Source organism: Corvus moneduloides, chromosome 8, assembly GCF_009650955.1.
Source record: "Corvus moneduloides isolate bCorMon1 chromosome 8, bCorMon1.pri, whole genome shotgun sequence".
NCBI classification, from domain to species: Eukaryota; Metazoa; Chordata; class Aves; order Passeriformes; family Corvidae; genus Corvus; species Corvus moneduloides.
In genome coordinates, this window is record NC_045483.1 from 28,351,862 (window position 1) to 28,377,066 (window position 25,205).

The 25,205-nt window shown below is 40.0% G+C and overlaps 1 protein-coding gene across 7 annotated transcripts in view; it reads left to right on the top strand.

Annotated features, from left to right (window-relative positions):
- GRID1 (glutamate ionotropic receptor delta type subunit 1) overlaps positions 1-25,205 on the top strand; it is a 500,801-nt gene that overhangs the window by 184,877 nt on the left and 290,719 nt on the right. For all 7 annotated transcript variants that reach the window (XM_032115777.1, XM_032115779.1, XM_032115780.1 and 4 more), the window contains exon 3: positions 15,160-15,444. In XM_032115777.1, coding sequence (XP_031971668.1) covers positions 15,160-15,444 — 285 coding nt within the window. The remainder of the gene's footprint in view (positions 1-15,159; positions 15,445-25,205) is intronic.

The window sequence follows — 25,205 nt, forward strand, 5'->3', positions numbered from 1 at the left end:
AGTACAAAATTGAACTCTGATAGGGGAACAATTGGGGGATAACAAATGTTCACAAGATGGCCCCAAAATTTTGTCCCAAAAAACCTTCACCCTTAGCCTTTCAGTGCAACTGTGACAGATGGCTGCAAACCCCTGTTATATCATACTTTGTAATAGAAGAGGGCCGATCCTGCACTGCACAAGGGATACATGGACAGTTATTTACATTAGAAGTAGTTTATAGGAATTCAGATTTCTGGACATTTGCTTTTTATAGCATCTGCACTGTTTCGCTGTCAGTAGCCAAAAACACTTTAACATGTGATTCTGCTGTGCAGGGCCTGAAATGACATGACAAGTATGCATTTCTCTTCATGCTGTATTAACCACTCCAACAGAATGCAATTGCATGTTTCATGCAAGTACTTCAGGAAGAACACAAATAAAAGAAATAAGCAAATGACCACACAAATGAAGTTAGACCTTGCTATCATTCATTTATCTGTATAAATTATCCATGTGACTCCTTGCCTTCTGTCAAATGTGCAGAGATCAGAAATGGAGTTTCCCAGCTAAATCCAATTGACCTGAAGATAACAAAAGTTTAGTCTCTCCTAATTTGTGTAAGTGGCATAAAGCATTGTGCTTATAGTGGCACTCACTGCACTCTAAACAAACACTGGCATTCTTGGTGAAGGAGAAAGCCTATCACTGCTGGTTAGGGTTTCTGAGTGATGGAAGTTTGGGATTGTGTTTGACAGATTCAGTCCCCATCTTAGCTGGCACATACCCAAGGTGTACAGGACAGCTTTATGCTGGAGGCTTTGTATAACTTGCCCTTGAGATCTCAGACTTTTCATAGCAAAGAACTGAAGCAAGAAGTTCCCAGCTGACGCTTACCCCAACTGGTGCTTATAGAGGCCAATCAGTTGCCAAATTTTTTTGGCTTTCAGACCCTTGGGAAAAGTGACTGTCTTGTGGGGTGAAGTTGAACATGGGTTTATGAAGTCTCAGGTGAGGGCATTGGTTATTTAGCTGCAGCTGAGACCTGGGATCTCCTGCTCAGGGTGATGGTAAGTGTGAGTCAGAACCGGAGGGCTCGACCTGAGTCCTGTCTTGAGGGAAGTGGGGAGGCAGGAGTGGGAGATGGTGGTGGTGATAGGAGTGGCTGGTGCGTTGAACTTCAGCTGGTTTTCAATTTTTGTATTAAAAAATTGCATTTTTGTGTTCTTTTTTCCCCCCAAGTTATTTAGGTTGTAAAATAAAAAATTAATTTAAAAAAAGGCATTACCTGGATTGAAATGTCAAGGTTAGAGTTAATCATTTAACCTTTGTTTTAAAAAAGTTTCCTGTGTTCTTCATATGAAACTTCTTGTGGCTGATCTTTTGCTTTGTAGAGCTTTATATTTAAATAACTTTAGCAAAGATCAGTGGGCAAGAACCTTTTTGCTTCAAAACACCTGCCGTTTCTGGATCACATTTGCCTTCCAGTGCATCAGCACATTGTGGGGCACAAATAGGTGTTTTAGCTGCTTGTCTCATGGGACTCTGTGTGCACCCAGGTCCCTGATTAGAAGTCTGTGTCAGCTCCTGGGCCTTGGTGCAGTTCAGCTGGTTGGATTCTGAGCATCTTGTGCTGAATATTAGAAAGGGTATATTCACAAAATGTGAAAGTTTTCTTCCAGTTGATGCAAAACAGAGATAAAAGTGTCTGGGAGCATTGGTAGAAAACACTGCCTTTCTTTTCATTATGCATTTCTATATGTTCTAAAATTAGTCTACAAATCGAACATTACCTACCTTTCTATTTTGTAGTCTTTCTGACAGTTTAGCTGAGGTATTTGGTCATTGCTCACAAAAAACTTTTTATCCAGTTTTGATGTTCCAAGACAGTCAAATCCAGTGAGTTACCTGATTAGCTGTGGTCAGTGCAGTTAATCAGATGTATCATTAAACTGGGTAGAAAATGATAGGCACTTTTGCCATTTAGAATCCCCTCTTCCTAACATGAAGAAGTGCACAATGCAGTCTCCTGCATGCACAGGGGGCCAAGGAGATTGGGAAAGTCTTAAGTGAGAAGATGTTGCCTTTTGTTACATTGCACAGAAATGTGTTTTAGACTGGAAGGGACTTGGTGTGGAAGTGAAAAAAAAAGTGTTTTTCTCTAACCACCCAAGTGCTGTGTGGTGGAGGCCTAAATGTACATAGCAATCACTCCCCTGCTCAGCAGGGTCCAATCCTGCAGCTCACTTTAACACCTGGCTGTGCTTTGCTGTAGCTCAGAGAACAGCAGAAGCAGTTTGTCCCTATAGTGGATGCTGGCCTTGGTCTCCAGGGTATCCAGCCCGTGTCTGGTATGTGCAGCCACCCTGCACTAGGAGAGAGCTGTGAGGAAGGAGCATGTGATACATGCCTTCATTACATCTAGATGTAATTGTGTAAAGAGTACAAGAAGGAGCCAAATTTCCCCCAAACTTTAACCCTGCTTCAGTCTGGGGCTTCATTAACACCTTCTGTTGGTACTGTGGCCAAGGATAACATATTGTGCCTTGGGTTCTACCGCTAAGGAAACCTGTTACCATAGTAAAAAAACTGCATCACTTTACTCTTGTAGAACTGAGAAATGGTTGTCAGTCTAAATATGTATGTATAAAAAATAAGAGTGATCTCCATGGAGTTTCCAAGACTAATGAATGTGCAAGGTCGTTGTCTGCCAGACAGCCTCAAGATGTAGATTTGGACTACATCAAAATATTCTTACCATGTGAAAATGAAGAGCCTCTGTGACAAAAGCCCCCCTGAGAAATCAGCTGACATGTCTATCTAGGAGGCAGTTTTCCTGGTTGCGCAAAATATTTTCAGCTTGTGAGGAAATATATTCATTTGATTTCAAAGTAGTTACTTACTGAGATGACTCAGGTCCAAAATACAAGTGGTTCATAGTACTGCATGTATAATAAATGCTGTAGAAAATGCTCAAGAGCTGTGTAGAACTCACCTTAGGTGATGTTGCGAGGGGCAAGGTGTTTTCTAAATCCAGGGTCTGTATAGAGGTCCTTGAATGAAAAAATGTCTCATGACCTAATGCTCATGAAATTGGATCTTTGGGAAATGGTCGTTTGAAGTAAATTGGAAGGACTGGAGAGCTAACAGTGACCATTGAGTCTGCAGAACCAGGATATGGTGTTAGAGCTCTCGCGATGTGTCTAGAAGTTTAACCTCAGAAGGCAATGCCTCACTTTGGAGAGATTTGGGAAACTTTAAAAGCCCACAGTGTCAATTGTGCAGGTTATTATCAGTCAGACAAGAGGGTAATGTACTGCCAGGCCTGGGTATTGATTCCCTGCAGTCCCGTACCTTATAGTCAGACTGCTTTATGAAAACAATTCAGTGATTATGAGAAAAGAATAGATGGTATGAAGAATGTGACAATTTAGCTGGTGTATATAGCATGTGTTCTGGATGAGACAGTGATTTTATAAAGATGATGTGCAGTAAAAAGAGGAGAAATCAGAGTATAAGAGTCATACAATGACGAGTGAAACAAGCCCCCTTCAGCCCTGCAGGGAATACCACGGTTATTGTCAGGCTGCCCAGGCTCTCAAACTGACACTGCTGTCTATGGCATCCTGCTGTAACTTCATTTTCATCAGTCTGGAATTTGAGTGTTTCTCACAGTAAAATTCCCTAATGCTTGGGACAGTGTGAGGATTGCATGAAGGCTCTAGATGCTGTGGCTCTCTAACATCTGAATTTTTTTTACTTGGCTTATGACTTGAGCATGCAACCATAATACGTATACTCAGAAAATCTGTATGATCAAATGAATGCCTTCAGTGAGAATCTGGTGACCTATGAACAAACAAACAAAAATTCCTCATTTGTACTGGTACTTCTCATTAGAAATTCATTTTTGTAATAAGCCACTTTTAATTTTTTTAACTGGTAAAAAAAAATGATGTTTGAAAGCAGGAGCCTTCTCTGACCTACTCTTTCTGCTTCTATATTTGAAGTGCCTCTTCTCCTTTCCTTAAACCAATCTCTCTGCGTGCCCAGCTTGGAATTAGGCACTAACTTCTTTGTTATGAGGTTTACTTTGCTAGTTTAAGCATTTTCCTTCCATCTGTGTTTAACTCTCTGCACGAGCACTGGTTATTGGTGTTACAAAGCCCTGTAGAAACAGACTCAGGAAGGTGTGATATTGAATTCCTTACTTGTTCCCACATGATAATGCTTCAGTAACTGTCTGTTCCTCTGACCACAGTGCAGCAGTACTTCTTTGGCCTTCTGCAGAATACATTCAAATGCAGTGGTAAGAGGACAGGGACAAAATTGTTTTGGTTTTAGTCTGCAGCTAAAGAAAGCTACCTGAAGGTGTTATATAATGAGATTATATGAATGCAAACATTAAACATAACAGCCAGTTAAGCTTTCTTAATAATAAAGCATAAGTAGCACCTAATAAGAAGTGTAATATGATATTTCTGTATAGATCATGCCACAGGGCTTGAGTTATCCTGTATTATTTATCTACTCTGATAATTTTCTATGATGCAGTTACTGAAATCAGGTGCAATTGAAGGAATTGTACAACAGCTGAAAGTAGAGCCTTTAAGTGAAACAGTATCTGTTAGAGGAATGTGAGGTGTTTTAAAAGCAGATCTTTTCTACATGGCTTCTTCTAGATTAGTCTGAATTAGTGTCTACCGTAGAGTGACTTTCATGTGGAGAGAAACCTTAGGTGCAAATTTTAATTAGGCCGATTTTTAAACAATTTTTAATAATAGGGTTTCAAAAAAATATTCTGCATTTGTACTGGTATGAGGTAAGCCTGGTTATCCCCTGTGTAATATCTGTTTATCCCTAGACACAGAGGTTGACATAGTTTAAAAAAAAAAAGAAAATATGTCTAGTTGAAAATGGGAACAACTTTCAAGAGGTCAGGTCTCATTTAAACATCAAAACAAGAGGCCTGGTCTTGCAGTAGCTTCTGGCAAAGAAGTGTGTAAGTGTTGAGACTTTTTGAAAATCTGCCCTCAGGTTCACAGTGGGAACTATCAGGGTTAAACACATTTGAACAAGTGGCTAATTTCATGTATTCAGATGAGAACTCCTGACAATTTGTGAGTTTTGGTGTTTTCCCCTGATTCGTCTCATGCAGAGGTGAAGGGGAGAGATAAATTCAGAGTAATACTCCAATAAGTTAAATTAGCTTTAGTAGATGTTAAAAAAGTTATGTGTAGTGTCTGAAGTTACTCAGTGGCAACTGCTAAAAGGAAAACTGGAGAATGCAGGTTGCAGTATTTTAATGCTACCCAGTTTATAGCACTGGATGGTCATGAAGGATTTGAGATCTGCAGGCAAAGTGGTTTTTATATCACGAATACTAGTGCTGAGTGAGGACAGGAACTTTTCCTTAGTAATGAGCAAAAATAATTTTGGCATTTGTTATGTCTTTCATGAGTGAGGAAAGGAGAAAGTGTTCCTTTTAAAGTTGATTTTAGAAAATGACATAGCAGCTTTAGACTGTTGCTAGGCTTGGGATATTTGCATAATCTTTGAATGCAGTTGTAAGTATGTGATACATTGCAGAGATCTTTCAATAGATCAGCCCCTAAAGCTTGTCGATAAATATGTGCTATAAATACATACTGAGTCACAACTAGATTCATAAACACTACAAGTCTTTCAGCAGTTGGCATAAATAAATGAATGCTGTTTAGGTAAGTGGGCTCCTTCACCACGGCTGTGCTTCCCTGGCTGTGTGATGATTTCTGGTATCTCCTCTGCCTTATGTAACATCGCTGTCCCCTTTGCTGGTAGAAGTAACAGCTGTGGGAGGGGGGGAATCATCGACAGGACAAAAAGGATAAGTTTTAGGGCTGTGCATTTCTGGAGCTGCTTGCTGGAGTACAGAACTTCCTGTCTGTGCATGAGACAATGGTAGCTTTTGTGAACTTACCTTGAGCCTCATAACATTTTATTTCTGGTAACACAGCAGCCCTGATAGCTTTATGTGTGCCCCAGAGTCTTCCTTAGAGCCTGGGGATGTAAAGTGCCACTTCGGAGCGATGTTTGGGGTTATTTGACTGTTGTCTTCAAGTAGGCGTGTTACTGAGCACAATGGCAGATTGGAAAGGAGATCATGCGTCAGTGTTTTGGTTTGCTTAAAATGTCTGCATGAGTGGGAGTGTGCAGCGAGTGGCACGTGCTCCTAATGTGCTGGGGAAACAACAGGAATCTTTTGTAGGTAGTGCAGAAGCAATGTTGAGAGGCTTAGGCTGATGCTCATCCCTCCTGCTTTCAGCTTAAAGGCATGGTGCAGAGGGAGGAATTTCAGCCTCCCCCCAAATGAAAGTTTCTCTTGGCCCTATTTGTGCATAGATACCTTTAGATAGGCAAGCAGGGCTAATGTGTTCCTTGGTTGTCAATACTGCTCCCAATCCAAAAATGTTCCTCAGTACCAAAGAATGGGAGGTTTTATCAGCTTATCTGGAATTGCCGTGTTTGGCTGCTTTTCGAAGATGGCAGAAGAGTGCTCTCCTTTTGTGTGTGCCCAAACTGAGCCTGAAACACACTGACATTAAAACAGTACTCAGCCTGTACAAGTAAAATGGTCCCAAAGGAGGTGACAAAGTCAGGCATCCCTGCAGAATGTAACAAGGGTGAAAAAAATACTTCTATGTCATTGATTTGTCATGAAAGGCAGGTGAAAAAAGCAGAGGGTGAGAAAGTGCAGCTCATTCCGTGTTGAAGGGCAAAAGAAAACATAACTTTTGAAGAACTTGCAAAGAACAGAGATCAAATATGCAGTGTTCAGAAAAGCAGTTATGTCCTGTGAATAATTGAGATGGTTTGCAGCTAATTCTACCTCAGAACTAGTGCTGAAGGGGAAAAAAGAAAAAAAAAACTCAAAGCTGATTCAGTTCCACCTAGTGCCTTAAAATAGTATTGATGCCATTGCGATTAATGGGTAGTTCTGTAGAACCCATACACTATTCAAAATTACCAGAAACGCTTATTCACATTTTTAAACATCATGCCAAACTAAAATTCTGAGAGAAAATCTTCACAATTGGAGTTACATTTTGTTGAGAAAACAGAAGTACAGTTATTCTGCAGAATTTATGTATCATCAAAGTTCTATTTAGTTGCTTTAAGGATCTTTTTATTATTCATTGAGAAAGACTAGAAGAGGTTTGAATTCTGGGATGTTGCACATCTTTAACTACTCATAATGCTAAATTGTTTTTTGTAAATTTTTAAAGAATTTTAAAATACTTTTAATAGCTACATAATGCAGTCTTTCCTGGTGTGCTCTTCCAGATCTACCCAACTGCAAAACCAATAGCAAAAATCAACTGTAAAGCAGTTCTAAAGCTGTTTGTGCTCTCAGGGACTCTTACCTTCTTAGGAGGAGCTAGAGAGCACTATCAGAGCTGTCTTTTGGAAAAACAAGGCCAACTCTTACCTGTCACTAGTGCTCTCAATTGATGCACTTTTATCAGTGGAATGTGCTTTTTGCTGGTTTCATGGCAGTAGCTTTTCCACACAAAATGTAGCATGTGCATTGAAGATTAACCCAAAAACCTTATTTGGAAAACAACTGGTGCATTTGTTGACCACTTGATGGCATCACTCAGTTGTGCAGAAACTAAACTGCGTTGTCAGTAGAGCAGTGTTACTTGTGCTTGGTGTTTTATTTTGACCATCAAAGAGTGAAGGGAGTTATTAATACACTCCCATAAATTAAATGAAAGCCACAACTCTAGTTTTGATCACTGTTTTTATTCTCTGTTGTATGTTACTTACCATTTTGGAATAATTTCTTTGTTTGCCTGAATGCAAACAGAAGAGTGGTCTAGACTGCTTCTCTTCCTGCTCCTGGTTAATTTTTCAAGGATGGCGGTTAATGGTTTAGTGGGTTAGTACTGACACAAAGAATGCTGTCATGCACTGAAGTGGCTTTTTGGTTTGTCTTTCCAGGGATATTGCTTTAAGTCTCCAATCGTTGCAGTCAATGTGCATGCTAAGGAAAGGATTTATGCAGTTTTGGTGTTCATTATAGGTCCTATAAAGTGAAAGCATTTTGCAGCCTTCGTACCAAAAGTTGTCTGTGTGTGCGCCAGCCAGCAATGACAGTGTACTGAAAATGCTGAACCAAGGGGGTGATGGAGCAAACAAGGCACAGTGGCAATTATGTAGATGTAAAGGACACTTCTGGAAATGTTAGGGGAGCTCTCAGAGTTTATACATGCTGAGAATTGGCCCACAAGACATCAGGTCGTAAAACATAGAGTTGAAAGGAAGTGGAAGAGCTAAAAACGGCTTCTCCTGAGCAGTCGATGTCATTGAGCAGTGATGAGGCCCCTGTTAGTGCCCTGAGCAGTGGCCAGAGGGATGGAGCCAGCTGCTCACCCCAGCAGCTTATTCCCTTATTCCTCCTCCTTGAATAATGGGAAAACAATAAAAACACTGCCCAAAAATTGGGGGATGACCTTTAGAAGTGATTTTTCCCAGTGTTTTTGGTAAACATGTCAAAATCTCATGCTTTCCTTGCTTTTGAGGTGTTTTTTAGATGCTGCTTTGCCAGAGATATTCTGACATAGTGATTATGTGAACTCTTATGTACACACACTAATGTATGAATGGGCTGGCACACCTCTGTACTGCCCTTTCTCAGATACAGAAGAAGAGGAGGGAGGGAATATTTATTGTTTTCAAATATTTTATCCAAAAAATGTACACATCTAAGTTGAGGTACTTTGGGGTTTTGGTTGGCTTGATTTTTTTTTTTTTTTTTTTTTAATCAAACCACAGAGGAGAAATTGTGAATTTTCTTTCTTGTTCTAAGATGCACTTTGTTTTGATAATGGAGTAGGAAATACCCATCTTCACTACATATAAGGTGGTACAGCAATAAAAGTGCCACATAAAAGATTTTTGCTGTCTACCTTTGTTATCTTTTCTCTGTATTATCAGTCTTTATGTGACAACTAACTATAGCTTCATGTAGATTTCATAGTAAAAATAATAAATTCTTTATTTGTAGAAACATAGTGTTATAGTATAGAACATAAAAGTAAGTAAAAGCCTACAGAAATGAAACAAAGAAAAATATATTTATCGCTGAGTATCCAAAGGAAGAACAACTGCATAGCATGTCATTAAGTGCAAATGATGCAAATTCATTATGAATTGCCTTTCTCAGTTAAAGAAAGAAGCTGAAGATTGAGAAACATCATAAAATGTGAAGCAAGAAATAAATGGCTCTTCAGGAAACCCCATTTAGGGGTTCAGTGAGTGCTTAGATAACTAATTTTAACGTTGTTCTTAATAAACCAATAATAGGAGTCTTTATATAGATCAATATTTTTAATAGAAGCATTCCCAGTGATATAAATGAGATTATTCTATAATTTTTTTCTGCCTGATCAGCTGGTTTTGCACAAAAGCATAAAATTTTAAAGGCCTTTTGAGGCCTAAAGAGGAGTAAAACATAGATAGCTAATAGTCTTATGCCATTTTTCTGTATGACTGAATTAGCTGTGGGCTTGTGCTTCGACTTCATGGAAGTTTCTCATGTACTACAGCAGAAACATTCAGGTTTTGCTTAGATATGTGTGAAAACACTTCTGTGGTTTGTGTTATTTTGGCTTTACCTGAAAGAATTGTATCGTCATCCTCTTGAGTTTGAAATATTGCTTGGTGGATGCAGTCTTTCTCCTTGCATCATTGTCTTTTCTATCTCATTTCAGTGCTCCAACAAACCTCCCAGAAGGACTTTTTCCATTTAATTTGAGAACACCTCTGTGGGTGTGTTTCCCACAGGCCTTACATCTTGATTCAAGACACAATTTTCTGAACTGCTATATTTTTATCTCCTAACTCTTGGTTGTTCTAGTGTTTCACCCCAAAATTTTACATGTATCTCTGTTTATATGTATGAATAGGCTAATGAACCAAACTGCTTATTAAATTTAGTACCCACAAATAATAGTTCATTTGTATATAGCACATGACATTCTGCATCTGCTTGCTAGTTTAGTTGGTAGATCTAACTATGCACTCTCAGCAAATGATATTGCAGGCCTTGATAATCTCATGGAATATTAGGATTTAGGTTCCCAAAAATAGGGTTTTTTCCCCAGAATCTGCTGTGTTCTCTGGATTTCTGTTTTAGTGATAATTTTTTTCCCCTACTGGTTTTCAAAGATAAATAATGTGAAAAATTAGTTTTGTGCCAGATTGAGACAGTAGTACCGAGGCAAGCATGAAGTCCCTTGTCTCAGCAGGAAGGTGGCTTTCAAACCTAATCACAGATACTTAAGTGCCAACTTAGTTAATCACTTCATTGCAGAGTAATACAGCCATGTCTGAAGTTATCTTCCTTCCTTTGAAAATCTTTCCAAGCAGGAAGGCAGCAGCCTCTCAATTTTCAGATGGTGAATATTTTTGAAATGCAAGTCATTTGTGATTTGGATAATTGTCTATTTGCAGTGCAGTAAAGAGTTCCTAAGGATTAGTCAAACTGAAAAAGAAGAAAAAAAGTTCAACTAAAAACTTGAAGAGGATTTATTAAATATGCGAGGGTGTCCAGAGTGGGTAGGATGGTGATGCCCAGAAGTGAGAGACAGAAAGACACTGAAGTTTGAAGAGGCAGTGTGAATGCCAGTAGGAGGATGTATTGTTAGAGCTGAAATTACACTGGCAGCTGCTCTATTGATAATGGAGAAAACAAAGGAGCAAGTTTCTACCCTTTTCTGATAACAGGAAATCACTGAAAGGGAGACTGAGAGATGGTCACGTTGTCACATTGCCAGGAGCAAGATAGCAGTTTCTCTTAGAGTATTTTAATTCCCAGTGGTTTGGAGAGAGAGGGATTTAATTACAGAGATCTGAGATAAAGCTCTTAATGCAAATATCCCCATGAAGAATGTGCCAAATCAGGACTTTCCCATCTGCACCTGTCTTCAGAAATAGGAAGTACAGGAAGCAGTGGTAGAAATGCAAGACCTGAAGCATGATTGCAGCAAAGTAGAAGTCTTGCATTGTCTCGTGTACCATGAAGAGTCCCACTGATGAAAAAGCTTGTATGGATAAGACTCAGTCTGCAAATTAATAGCTTCTTTTCCAGGCTTAACTTTGGTCTTAATGGAATGTATCTGGAGTTAGAGATGTGGGTCACAGAATGAGAGAGTTTTGTATGTATTGCTATGAAGTGAGAGTCAAATTAGAGGCAATAGATGGAGAAGAAAGCAGTGTCTTGTGAAACACTGTGACAGAAATAACAGTTCAAGATGTAGAATGTCAAGCCAGATGTGTAAAGGGGAGTTTCTGAAAACAGACTTCAAAAGAATAGGTTAGGGGAGATACTTCACCGAAACATTGTGAACTGGGTTAATCAATAAATAGGAAACTTCAATGAAATCCAAGAATAAGCTTGAGAGGTGGTCTGTTCATGGAGGCCAACACTGAACAAGCACCGTGACATGATTTAATTGGCTCAAATAGATTAATGAAGATTTATTCTTTAGGTATGATGATGTTGTTCATGTTTTCATCATGCTAGACTGCACATTTCTTACTGTATGATTTGTACGATGTTGGTATCTTTTTAAAACAAAGTTTGGTGATGAAATAATTCAGTACAGTAAACTACTAACTGTTGCTGTTCAAGTAGCAGTCAAATCTGGGGCAGGATTACCAGAACATTTGTGTCTTTTCATCTGTGGAACAAATACTTTAAAAGGATTATTTCTTGAAGCCTATCTAAATAAATATATCTGCAAGATAAATAAATATGGTAGCATTTTAGTTACAACAATATTAAATATATATAACCATAACCATAGTAGTTGAAGATCACTGAAGTTCTCAAGGTGTTTTGATTCCCCTTTCCCTTACGTTAGTAGTCTGATGTGGACCAAAGCATTTCAAATCAAATGTATCCAGCTCCAAGAAAATCAAGATCAGGGTTCTGAAATTTCTATGCAAAGATCGCATGCTCTTTTGAATGTTTATGAAACTGCAACTGATAGACAGAATTAGTGGTTTACTCAGTTACAGAGTCAGTGATATTTGATTGTTGCTGCAAATCCATAGCAAGTGTGAAGTTAAACAGAAAACTATACATTTTTCTAAGGTTAGTTTTCTGTGCAAGAAATTGTAGGAATGTGGGGGGAATCCTAAAAAAAAAAAAAGTGGTCCACCAGAGTTTTCTCTTGAGATTGTGTAAGCCTTGAATGTTCCCTTGATAAGGAATTTTGAGATGCCTTAAGAGCTAATGAGTTTTTTAATGGAGTCTGTTATGTTGTTGTTCCCCATTGTGTTACTCATGTAAAAAGTAATACTTTCCTCCTTTATGTGCTCAAAGCTTATTCTCACCCTTCAGTGCAATAATTGTGGAGAGGTTGAACTACTTGGAATCCATTGTATTTTTGTATAATGAAAGTCTTCTATTAGAAATGACATGTTCTGTTTCACGTTCTGTAATCTGACTAAAGAAAGCAATTCAGAAAACATGAAACCTTTTTTTTCCTTAGTCATCCCAGTTTTTATTGCCTGCTATCTCAAAACAGAGAGGCAAGAGGAGAAAACACTTACTAAGTAGCATATGCTTTCAGGCAGAACATAATCAATCGACAAAAATATCAGAATGTGGAAGCATATTGACTAATTCTTCAATCTAACCCATGGACACAAACGATGAAACACTGGGAAAATGCCTCAACTGAAATGGTCTTTGCTGAGATATTTCTGCTGTGTTTGGTGGGCTGTGCTGGGAGATAAGGGGGCCCATTTGCCATGATCTGTCGCCTCTCTGGTCTTTCTACTGCTAATAAGCAGCAGCTTTTGATTAGTGTCAACCACTGAATGAAGGTTTTTCTTGTTACACAACTGGCGATCAGCTCTGTATTGCACAAGTAAGTGGCTCTCCAAATGCAGCCTCCCATCAGAAAGGGCTTTGTTTTTCGTCTCCTTCTGTCTGCTTTGCAAGTAAATTATTCCTGCTACAGCCCCGTGTGGCTTGCTGCTCTCACCCTTGGTGACAGCAAAGCTTGCTGGCTGGTGATCTCTGCAGGGGTTTATGGCTCAGCTCTGCTGTTCTCTCCCTCTGTTCTCACTTCTCTGTTCCCTCCCCTGCTGTGACTAAATAAATTACCTGTATGACATGTTCAGTTTTCTCTGGCAAGAAGCCTGGGAAATCAAATCTGTTCCCAAACCTGGGTCTCCCATTTGGCAAATATAATGCCTTCCTGCTGTTAAATCAGGTCAGCTCTCAGGAAAAACAAAGAACAATTTCACATAACTATAATCAACACAGAGTAAATTTAGATAATGCAGCTGACATGTGTTTATTGTAAAGACTATCAAGGAAATAATTTTAAAAGCTCTTCAGCTTTGTTGCATCAGGATACATGTTGAACATTCTGTGCATAGAGAAGATCAAACATTTTCTTTCTGTTATCCCATATCAAAGTGAAATATATCTATTTTCTGTCTGGTCTAAGAAGATTTTTGGTGGAGCCGTTGTGTGAGAAACAGTTATGTATTTAACTATGGAGGCTTTATGTAATTAATATTAATTGATACTTAACTGTTAATTACTATTAATTATTTGTAACCTACTTCCTTTGACTTTCTGGCCTCTGAAAGTGGAGATATACTTGAAAGTGTTTCGAGGAGGAGAAATGCTTTCAATAGATTGTGTTCTCTTTTCTGCCTTTGGCCGGAGCATTTCCCCTGCAGCTGAGGCAGCAGGGCAGTGGCAGTGTGGCTGCAGGTCACCTGCTGCCACCAGCCCTGACATGGCGCTGGCAGTCCCGCAGCCCGTGCACCCTCCCTGCGGGGGGAGGCACCAGCACGGGCAGCCTCCCCTCTCCAGCTGCAAGCTGAATGTCCTGCTCAGCTCCCTGCGTGTCCCAGGGGGCTCTGAATTGCACCCCAGAGGCTCTTCTGTTTCTGCACTATTCATGAGCTCGTGCAGACTGCACAGGGCTGTGGAGCATCTCCAGTCCCCTGCTGTCTGGCTTTGCTATGCTGGGCCTCTGTGCTGGGGGAGCAGAGCCATGGGTTTCCTGTGGGCAGGCTGTGCTTGGGCAGGTACTGGTTGGGGTCTGAAACAGCTGCCGAAGCCCTGAACTTGCCCCCAGCCCTCTTCAAAGGCAGAGCAGGCAATTCTAAGTGCCCCTGGGGGACCCTCAGGAATGGTGCCATCCTAACCTACGAGGGTCTCCTGTGCTGAGCTCCCAGGGCCGACTTTGCTTCCCCTTACTCATGAGGGTTAGTAAAACCTTGCATCACTGGCTGCCTTATAGTCTTACATAGTCTTCTCACCACTACTGACTGAATAGCTGCTGAGAGCCCTGGCTGGAAACATTTTCTAACTCCAGCTGAATATGAGGTTGTCTTATCTGGAGAAGTCCTGGGAAGAACACACCATGTGGGATGTCCTGAGCAGCAGAGTGGGCTGCCCAGGCCTCTCCACACTCTGTGTTTTGAACTCAGCATGAGAATAATGCTTCATTCTCAAAACAGTTGGGGTCAAACGTATATGCTGTGTTTTTAAATGGTACGTGCTTTTCCAGATCTTTTTAAGGACAGCTATGGTGTTGCTAATAATTGTTTAGTTATTCATGAGTTGTCTTGGTTCTAAAGAATGCCTTTGTTGTTTCTGCATTGCTCTGAGACACCCAGTGAATGTTTTCTTATCAATTTAAAAAGTCCTTCAAAACTCTGCTGTATGAGGCGAAACCTTGGGATGGAAGTTGCTTTTTATTGTCCGAAATCTTCATCCAATGTACCCAACAAGGACTAAGGGGTTAAAGCAGTGAAGTGAGTTCTAAAAAATGGGAATTCAGTTCCTGTGTGCACCAGGAATGACCTGAAGCAAGGGCCATAATCTCCATCCACATCAGCTGCTGTCTCAAGGACTGACAGTAGCTACGTTATCTGTCCTCAACTTTGGCATATCAGGAAAGATTGCAGATATTGTCTCCTACTGTAAAGGTACAGGACCTACCTCTGAAAGGCTTCAGCTGATAGTGTAATACAAATCATTTCAGCCCCGTGTTGATGGCAAGGGCAAAACCTGCCTCGTTCCCTCCTTAGCATCTAGGTTGGCCAAAGGAATTGCTGAGCTCGTTCAAACCCTGCTTTACATCTTGTCTTCCCCAGCCTGCGACCTGATGACCCTGGGGATCTTAGCCTTGGTGACGTCCACGGGCTGCGCGTCGGCCAACGCGCTGCAGTCGCTGACGGACGCCATGCACATCCCGCACCTGTTCGTGCAGCGCAGCACGGGCGGCTCCCCGCGCACGGCCTGCCAGCTCAACCCCAGCCTGGAGGACGAGGAGTACACGCTGGCCGCGCGCCCGCCCGTGCGCCTCAACGATGTCATGCTCAAGCTGGTCACCGAGCTGCGCTGGCAGAAGTTCATTGTCTTCTACGACAGCGATTACGGTAAGCAAAGGACAGCGTTTCAGACTCTGTTCCGTTCATTTCTTCTCAACCGGGAGGTGGGGAGGGAAATAGAAAGGGAAGGGTGGAATATGGCTTGCTGGGTTTTGCATTCGCAAAGGAGAAAGTGTTTCAAGTGGATGCGGGTCTTTGGCTTGAAGGAAAGGTTGCTGTGAAGATTTGTTCTCAGACAAGGTGCAAAGTTGCTTAGCAACACCTACCGAGACAGACAAAGTTTGAATCGTCTCACACTTTCTCAGTAAAATATTAATCAAGTGTTGACATTGATCGGCAGGGGTCACACAGGTGTGTAAGGAAGTTCAACATGGTCTCTACCTGTTCCAGAAAATTCTTTCTATCAAAGCCGAGAACTGTTCTCATTAAAAATTAATTTTCACAATAACTATTACTTTTTTCGCATGCTTCCTCACACTGTTCTGTATCTGGACTAAATTTCACAGTGATCTACTTCCTGGCATTAAACCAAAAGGTACACCCAGCATTTTTACTAAATCTCACGCATTTCCTTCAGCAAAATTCTTACTTTGGGCTGAAACTTGAGGGAAAGGAGTCTCTGCCCAAGCAAATTTGGTAACTGATGATAGGTGTAAATAATAATAAAACCCCAAATCTCTCACTGTGCTAGGCTCTCAGAGGGAAAGGGCACTGTGTATATTTATTTTATATCCCCCTCCCCCCTACCCCTGCTCAGCAGATATGAACACTGTTCCATGTGTTTAACTTGTGGTACGTTCAGCACTCTTGTCTTAGGATATAGGAGCTGTAATAGGGAAAATAAATTTTCTGTGGTATGTTTTAAAACCCTGCTAACACTTTTGCTTTAAAATGTGATGCATAATCTTTTGATGTGGTGATTTACCATGAACAGAATATAAAAATAGGAAACTTAAGGTTAAATCACAGTAGGAAAAATAATCTTATGTGTGTCTATGCATATAGTTTAGATTTTATACAGTCTTCCACCATTGCAAAAAAAAATCTTTATTTGCATTCTCCCCATATACTATCAGATTTTCAGTGGCAAGTCAGAGAGAAACAGCATCTTTGTTTTTGAAGTTTGGTTAGTCCTGGTTTAAAAATCCCCAAAATCCAACAAAGGAAAAAACAGCAATCCTGAGTTTAAAAGAGTTCTGAAAGTTTTGGGTGCAGATTTCTGTTCTCAATTGCTAGATAGTTACTTGCTGTTTCTTTAACAGGACCATTGAAGATGATGAGGATGGTTTTAAGTAAGAAATCAACTGAGACTCTAACCTCCTTTTAATGACATAGAATTGTTTTAAGCATGAGAAGACTTCTATGATGCTTGTAGAGCTAATCTGTAGACTCAAAAATCTAGTAACCCAGCAAATAAACTGCCCTGTAATTACTGTCCTAGGTAATGCTTGAACAGTGAATGCTTTGAAAGCAGAAGTCACAAGGTATGTGGTAGGTTTTCTTTTGGTGGCCTTGTGGTAGTGATGAGATAGTTGCTCTTTAGCAGGGGATTAGGTTTAAAGAGTCAAAATTATTCTAACAGTTATTTCAAGAATGAAAGAGAAAAAAATAATCTTATTAGGCTGTCTTAGAAACACCCCAGATGCTCTGTGTGTAAACTGCTATTGCCTATTTTCCCTGCTAGCCATCCTGCTTACTGAACTATGGTATCCCTTATTCCAGTGATGCATCTGTGTTTCTTTGCCTTCTTTTTTCTTTTTTTTTTTTTGCAAAGGCTTAACATCTCAGCAGCAAATTCTGAAACCCTTAATTCACATACCTCTAAATTCAGTTATGATCAGATTTATCTCTTCCATGTAGCACAGGCTGTATCAGTAAGATGGTAAGGTTATGGAAAATTGCCACAGGCAATTCTGCTTCTTCCAGTGGAGAGTGTGCTATGTGCTGCAGCTGCCCCTGTGGTGTTTGGTCTCCTTTCCTCATGGATGCGCCATCCATCTTAGGCTAATTCCACTAGAATAACTTTTTTCATAAGAATTGAGTGGGAGGGGATTCCATAAAGAAGCCAACTGAACCTTGCCAGCTCTGGGCAAGGATCAGTGAGTAGAGGATAAATAACCCAGTTCCCAGGATATTGCATGCTGAGCTCCAAAACAGATGCCTGGCTCCCAGGGCATGGCTCTTTCCTCATCATGGAGCTCCCACAGAGCCCTGCTCCTGCTTCTCCAGCTGCACCTCCCTGCTAAATGGGCAGGAGTTCCCTGATGAGGGAGGTGATGTGTTTGTGATTACAGAGAGTTTCCAGCACTGGGCTTTTGTGGTTTTCTGTAATAAGTGGTACTTCTCTACGTGATCTCTGAAAGTTGTACCATTTCTTTGAGTAGTGTTTTAATTTATTCATTTTTTGATCTCTAAAAGCCTTTGGTGTCCTCATTGTGGAAACTGTCAGATTTTCTGAAGACAAAATAGCATTGCCCAATTTAAAGATGTCCCATGTTTATAGCAAGGCTGTGTTAGATTGAAGCTGGAAATTATTTATTAAAGTTATTACTTGTCCCTTCTCTGACATACATTTTGAATTATAATTTCAGCACTGGACTTGGCTGTTAGAAACACAGAATAGTTTCTGAACAGCCTAACAAGCCCGTAATATTCTTGTGGTTGCAATAAAATATGCCTTGTTTTACACTGAAATGACAGATAAAAATGTATGCACAACTTCAGTGAAAGGATATGGTCCTTTACAATAAAATGTGTTAAAGTCTACAACAAGAAATTGAGAGATTCTACTGAAGAGATGTGGAAGTTTTAGTCAAAAGTTGGCTAAGTGGAAGTTGTAGAAGCAGGATGCAAACTGTGGCATTCCACCCAAATGTGAAACCAGCTCTTAGATTTTGTCACTCATGGTGAATGGATAATGGCTTGGTTCTGGACTAGTGACCTTTTAAAGACCTCAGACTTGAGAGTTGCAGCACTCAAACTCTCCTCAATGATTCTCTGTTCTCCTACTGAGCTGTACCAACAGGAGAAAGGTTGGTTGATAATTATCCATTCAGTTCTCCTGTACTTACATAAGAAAAGATAGGAGTTCATACAGATAGTGCATCTTCATGATTTAACCCTTGTTTTCCCACTTCTCTCATTTGTGGTTTGTGTGTAATTTCAGAAGGTGCACAGAAACTTGCTCCCCGTTGACCACACTGGGAGGTTTCTGTTGCTGACATTGACATTCATTTTTTGGGGAAAAAAATCAAGCTGACCCTAAGTTTGTCCATGGCTCTCAAATGGTGTTCTGTGGAACCAGGTCTACACAGCTGTAAAAGAACTTGCAACAGAATTCAGATCTGTTGGTGTCATCCTAAAAAGCTTCAACTCTGCTGATGTGTTTTGAATTGCGTTTTCATCTACAAGAGCATCTTTTGTGTCTCTGCTTATATTGCAACAATGTGTACAGGCCTGTTGGGAAGTTTAATGTTTTATTTTGCTGACCTTCTGGATGTAGAAGCATAAGTAATCAAATTTTCTGACAGAAAAATTGGTAGTGGGGCAAGTTTCATAAAGAATCTTACCAAGCTGTAAAATGACTATAAGTTAAAAGCAGTGGGTGCCACCCACCAGAAGATGAGGTTGGGAAATAAACAGTTGAAACCGTGCTTCTAGGGTGAGCAAATAAACAGATGTGTGGTTAGAGGATGGATTTGAGAAGGGTTTTGGAGGCTGGATGTGAAAATGAAAACAATTAGGAATATTAAGTCATATTTCTGAAGAGAAATGTGAGTAATAGCTATGTTTTCACTAGATCACCTTAGTACTGAAAAACACTTTTTATCTCTGTAGTTAGATTAGGTCTCTCTGCCTTCCTTCATACATGTCTGCATATCCATATTACAAAATGTAAGATAAAAAAGGGGTGGTTTTAGTCCACTTTGTCAATGAAAATAGTATTAGACCTGTGAAAAGTAGCTGCAATATTTTATTCTTAGGTTTTGGTGTCAATAAGTGAGTGTTGTCTGCTGAAGAAAAGTGTTGCATAACAGTTTTACAGAAGAAGCTTTTTAAGAACATTTGACTTTCCAAACCTGTATGTAGAGAGCATGATTCCTACAGGGGAAAAACCCCAAAGCCACAATTTATTGCTTTCCAAATTATTTTGATTTTTTTTTTCTTTTAAGATTAGAGGTCTGTTCTTTTTCATTGATGCTGCATTACCTTTGAATGTTACTTGATCAATCTTGCTACGTGGAAAGAACTTAATTTTCGATATGATTGGTTTTGTGGGAAGTTGTGCTTCCCACAGCAGTTATGTGGCAGTTTTATTTCTGAGTCCTGCCTGCCAAGGGCCTCAGCCCTGATTGTAAATTACAGGAATTGTGCTATTAATAATTTTACAACAAGGTATTGATCCTGGAATGTTCTGTCTTTTGTCAAGATCCCTTTGTGCAGGCTTCTACTTGTGCAGTTATTTAATTTGCAGAGGAATATTGTAATGAAAATTGGGAAATGCATGCATTTCCATGGTCCCCATGGAACACTGCAAATCACTTGTGATGTGAAGCACTGGCTGTCACAATAAAAAAGAAGCAATGCAGAGCACATCAGCCACTTTCACCTCACCTACTTCAAGTTTTGTTTTATCTGGGTCTGTTTATAACATAAGTTATCTTCTGCTTTCTGTGTCATGATTTCAGCTGTCAGACAATGACTTCTGCATCGCTGGGGCTGCCATATTTCCAGTGAGCACACCTTGCTTAATGTAAATAGAGGTAATCTGGCACCTGAGGTGTTGAGCCAACTGCACATGTATTGGTAGGTATTACCACAGTCCTAGGCCCTAGGGTATATCACCGTGTCCCACAGCTGGAGGGAGGAGGAGGAGAGAAGATCCAGCAGGCAGGAATTGTGCAGCAAGATTGGTTTATTTAATTATTTTACAAACTCTTTTATAGACTTTTTTCTTCATAGTGTAATTGGACAAGGATCAGCCACCCCTTGGGGGTGACTGGCTAAAATCCTAAAACATCCATTGTCAAAATATTTTTTCTACTGTACCATAAACAAGACTTTTCAAGGCTGCAGGTGTTTGGTTGTTTACATAACTCTGCTACCTCTTCTGTGAGAGAGAAAAGTCTCTCACGGACTTAGAAAATAGCAAGAAAATCCTTGCTAGCAGCATTTTTGTATCTACAGGTAGGTGCCCATTCAGCACACCTGACATGACCAGGAAGTGTCTGACTTTTTCTGTGTGTGCTGTGTGATAATGTGTTATTAAAAATACCTGGTTTTTTTCCAATTGGTTGGTGCATCCCAGCTGGAACTGTTGCAGAGAAGCTTAAATGAGATTGCTGTTTGAATAGTAAGATATATAGATTTTAAGCAGCCAGCTGCAGAGAAATATAACTTCTTTAGGGTCATCAATCTGCAACAGCAATCACTTAGGGAGGGAATCCTTGGGCATCTCTGCATTGGTGCTGTTGTATGAGATGATAAAGGGGAGGAATAGACTTGGGCTAAGCACCTTTTCACCCAACAAGGAACACAATCCTCAGAGTATTTATTCTGCACAGTTTCTGCACTACCTACCTGTTCAGGCATAACTGCATACCGGATGTCTAGTTTCCAGACTAATATAAAACCTACCTGGAAAAAACGGAGCCTTTCTTGTAAAAAGATTGTCTCTTTTAATGTATGATCATCATTGCAGCTGCAGAGAATGCCAGGAAAGAAAGAATTCAGCCAAGTTCTCAAAGTCTAACAGGGAGTTTGTGATACCACGGGATAGAGAAAAAAAATTGACCTTTTGACTTTTACATTGAATTTGATCTGGAAGCTATTGAAGAAATGGCACTGTGTGTTTCCATACTTATCCTTGAATCACTTTTCTGACTGTAGCAGCACTTAAAGTAATTGGTCTACCTAAATTAAGCATGGATTTTTGACATTTCTTATAGTATTTCTTTTTATTTAGTAGTGCATCACAGTATATAACACCAAATGTAATTAAAGAAAGTAAATTTCACTTCAAGTTATTACTTATACATTACTTTTAGTGCTTTGATTTTTAAGGTATGTGAGTGTGCTAATAGCAGCAGTAAGATTTCCCCCTCTCTAACCCCCTGATAATTCCTAGCATGGTATGGGAGCATGGACGGAGGTTATTTCCCATAAAAGCTATTAAATGCTTCCAGGACAATGCCTGGTGTGATACACAAATGATCTTGCAGTTATGGTACAGCCTTTATTCTCAATGTGTACTATCACAGCTTACCTGTAAGTTCAGTGGTAGCAAAACCAGTCAGAGATCTCTGGACCAAGAGTTTGGACAGTTTCAGGCATCTGGTCTTGCTCATAAATTCAAGGGAAGTTCAAGAAATAATTCTGACCTTTCAAATAGTTTGAAAAATGTTTTGCAAAGAGGTGATGCAAGTTCTTTTGAAAAATTCAAAATCTCCTGACTGACACTTTCAGAACAGAAGGTTTGCACTCTGGATTCAAAATAGATATTTTTAAAATCACTTGGTATCTTAAAAGATTTCAGAAGTCTCTATCTGGGTGGATGCTCATGAAAAATAGAAATGAAAGGCTTTATTAGAAGCAGTTTTCCACCACTTTTTCGGCTCAGTTATCTGGTCAAAAGTGGTTATTATTCTAGTCCTAAAAGCCCTCACTGTTCATTCTTAACTGTCTCTTTTTCAACTCATTGTTTCATTTTAGTGACCAGTCTTCAGGCTCAACTTTGCAGAAACTAGTGGCTATTGGTGATTCTGTTTTTCCCCCCTTTATATTCTGAAACAGAATAATGCAGCACATGCTGTCTAAAGAAAGGACAGAGTTCAGCAGCCTTGAACCGGAGGGTGCAAATTAATTCATTTTGGGCAGAGAGGTCTTTGAAAGTTGTAGATGTCATCTGCAGAAGGTCCTAAGTTCTTGACTTTCTTTCCTTGACCAATGGTAGTTTGAATCTCTTGATTTTTGACCCATGGCACAAAGCTAAGCAGTTTGTTCAGGTGTGTGAAAAGGATGAGGAGAAATGTCAGGGTGATTTGGTGTACCTGAGCAGGGAGTTTGAGGAATGCGTTCCAGAAGGAGTCTCTTTAGTTCACGTTTGCTGGGGACTGAATGTTTATGCATCCATTTAGAAATTGTTCGATAAAAGCATAGCTGGAAATTGAACAGAAAGAAGTAGAAGTTTGTCCTGGAGGGATATATGCAGGGCTTCAGGCAGTGGTATCATTCTGAGAAAATATATTCACATATCTCAATTTGCAATGAGCTTTCAATAAGTTCCCAGTCCCTCTTGGCTTTCATGAAAGCAGTAGGGTAGGGGAGAGGATTCATCTATGTGTATATATAAATATGCAAACACACACGTATATAGATAGATTTAGATACAGAAATATAGATATATAGATAAATATTTATGTATGAATTTCAAGAAAAATAGTAAAGGAGCGTGTGTATTTATATATATGCATGTGTATACACTTGTGTGCAAATGTGTACATGAGTCCATATACAGAATCAAGGAAACCTATTTCCTCTGCTCCTTTGTGCCTTTGCCCAGTTCCCCCAGTAATCTTTCCAATGCCGCTATGGGCAGGACTCCTTTGGGTTCTTTCCTGTTTGGAGATTGTTTCTTGTTTGTTTTACCCAGTTTAGAGTTGACGTGGCTTCCCGTCACGGTTCCGTTTTCCTTACTGAGACAGAAATCCCATTCCTTCTCCTTCTCACATTTCTTAAGATCCTGTGTTTTATTTATTTATTTTTCTTATGGCTAAACCTTTTTGTGGGTTTGCTGGCTTTCTTCAGCACCCTGTCCAAATTGTTTTTAATGTCTAGCTAGCTGTCCACAGCCACACAAATTTCTCCTCCCAGCCAGAGAAGTGCAAAGGGGGCAGAGTTTTGCTCTTTATTCAACTGTGCTGTGTGGGCCTTTTATGCCTTCTGCATTTACCTTCTGATGTATTTAATGTTTGGATCTGGTGCCCTGGGAGTTATTTCAATCATTTTAGAAGATAACGCATCATTGGACTGTAAAAGTTAAATAAAAAGCAGAGGAAAAAATGCTTCAAAGTTTGGATTTTTCAGAGTCAGAGCCCATTACCAATGTAATCTGAATGTCTGAGTTCTATTGGAGAGTGATTTAATATTCATCATCTTATTATAGCATTTGTTTAAGTGGAAATAATGCATTCTTTTTTGTGTACGAATTGAGTAAATAGGATTAGTCTCACTACTGGGGAACGTTGAGTCCTACAGAGATCCTTTTAAATACTGGATATTTTGTTTTAGTGTCTCTTGGTTTAGTAACCAAGACTCAAATAGACTCTTTCTTACAAAGCCGTACGGGAGAATCACAGAAGGCTTCAAGAAACAGACAAAAATTGAGCTGGGACATCCCTTGCAATAATTTCATTGATTATTCCCTGTGATGGGAGAGCACTAAATGGAAACAGCTACTGTAACACTATTTGGAGACAATAGTTGAGTTCATCAATTTGGAATGTCTTGTGGGGTCAGGAACTATTGACAGTCCCCACTTCATTGAATCATTTAGATTGGAAAAGATCCTTAAGATCATAAAGTCCAAATATTAACCATGTCCCTAAGTGCCATGTCTACCTGTCTTTTAAATATCTCCAGGCATGGTGACTCCACTTACTCCACTGCTTCCCTAGGCAACCTGGTCCAGGGCTTGATGACCCTTTCAGTGAAGAGATTTTTCCCAATATCCAGTCTAAACCTCCCCTCATGCAACTTGAGGCCATTTCCCCTTGTCCTATTACTTGTTACCTGGTAAAAGAGATGGACCCCCACGTGGCTACAACCTACTTTCAGGTATTTGTAGGAAGAGAGAAGTCTCCCCTGAGCCTCTTTTTCTCCAGGCTAAACACTTGTGGCTCCCTCAGATGCTCCTCACAGGACTTACGCTCCAGACTCTTCACGAGCTTTGTTGTCCTGTAAGCACTGCACGATGTCACTCAAAGTTACCTGTTCCATGGCCTTCCCTGGCACCTTCCCAGAACCCTACCTCATCCATCAGCAAGAATCAAACCTTTGGGTGGATAAATCTTCAGCTGTGGCATAGCAGATGAGGAAGGGAATTCAGGATAGCGATTCAGCACTGGTGTGTGTTACGGCTGGCTTGAATTTCATTTGCAAAGTCAGAGTGATTTCCTCTGTTCTGCTTCTGGCCGCCGTTTGTTTATATCAACAGCAAAGTATCTTCCTAGCAAAGCATCCATGGGGAGTCAGGAAAATAAAGAAACAGTGCCATGGAAGAATGGTTGTTATGTTTGTACCAAAAGACCAAGCAATATCCAGTGCCTCAAGTAAAAAAAGCCTTCCTTGCATAACGGGCCATAACCCAGTGATCTCACTTGTCCTAATGCAGCTCCTCAGTAATTCTGAAAGTCATTTTGCTTTGGCCCACTTGTATTAATATATGGCACTGCCATTAACAGGAATTAAGACCTATCTCATCTTCCAAAAGCCTTATAACAATGTCAAGGGAACTTTCTTAACAAAGGAATAATCCATTAACTAGAACCAACATTTCTCTGTAATCACCTTTATCCTTCAAATGACAGAATCTTTACAGGAAGGCACTGTCATTTGGTTTTGTCATAGAAATAATAATCCCTCCTGCTGTGGAAGAATAATTAAAGGTCAAATTTTGGCATTGTATTCATGAGTCAGCACAGCCTGAGCACCAACACCTAACTGGACACCCCACCAGGCTCTCGTGGTGCAATAGGAATCTTGGCTGAAGGAACAGCAGTGTGTTTTAATCTTCCGTGAAGATTTTCCCT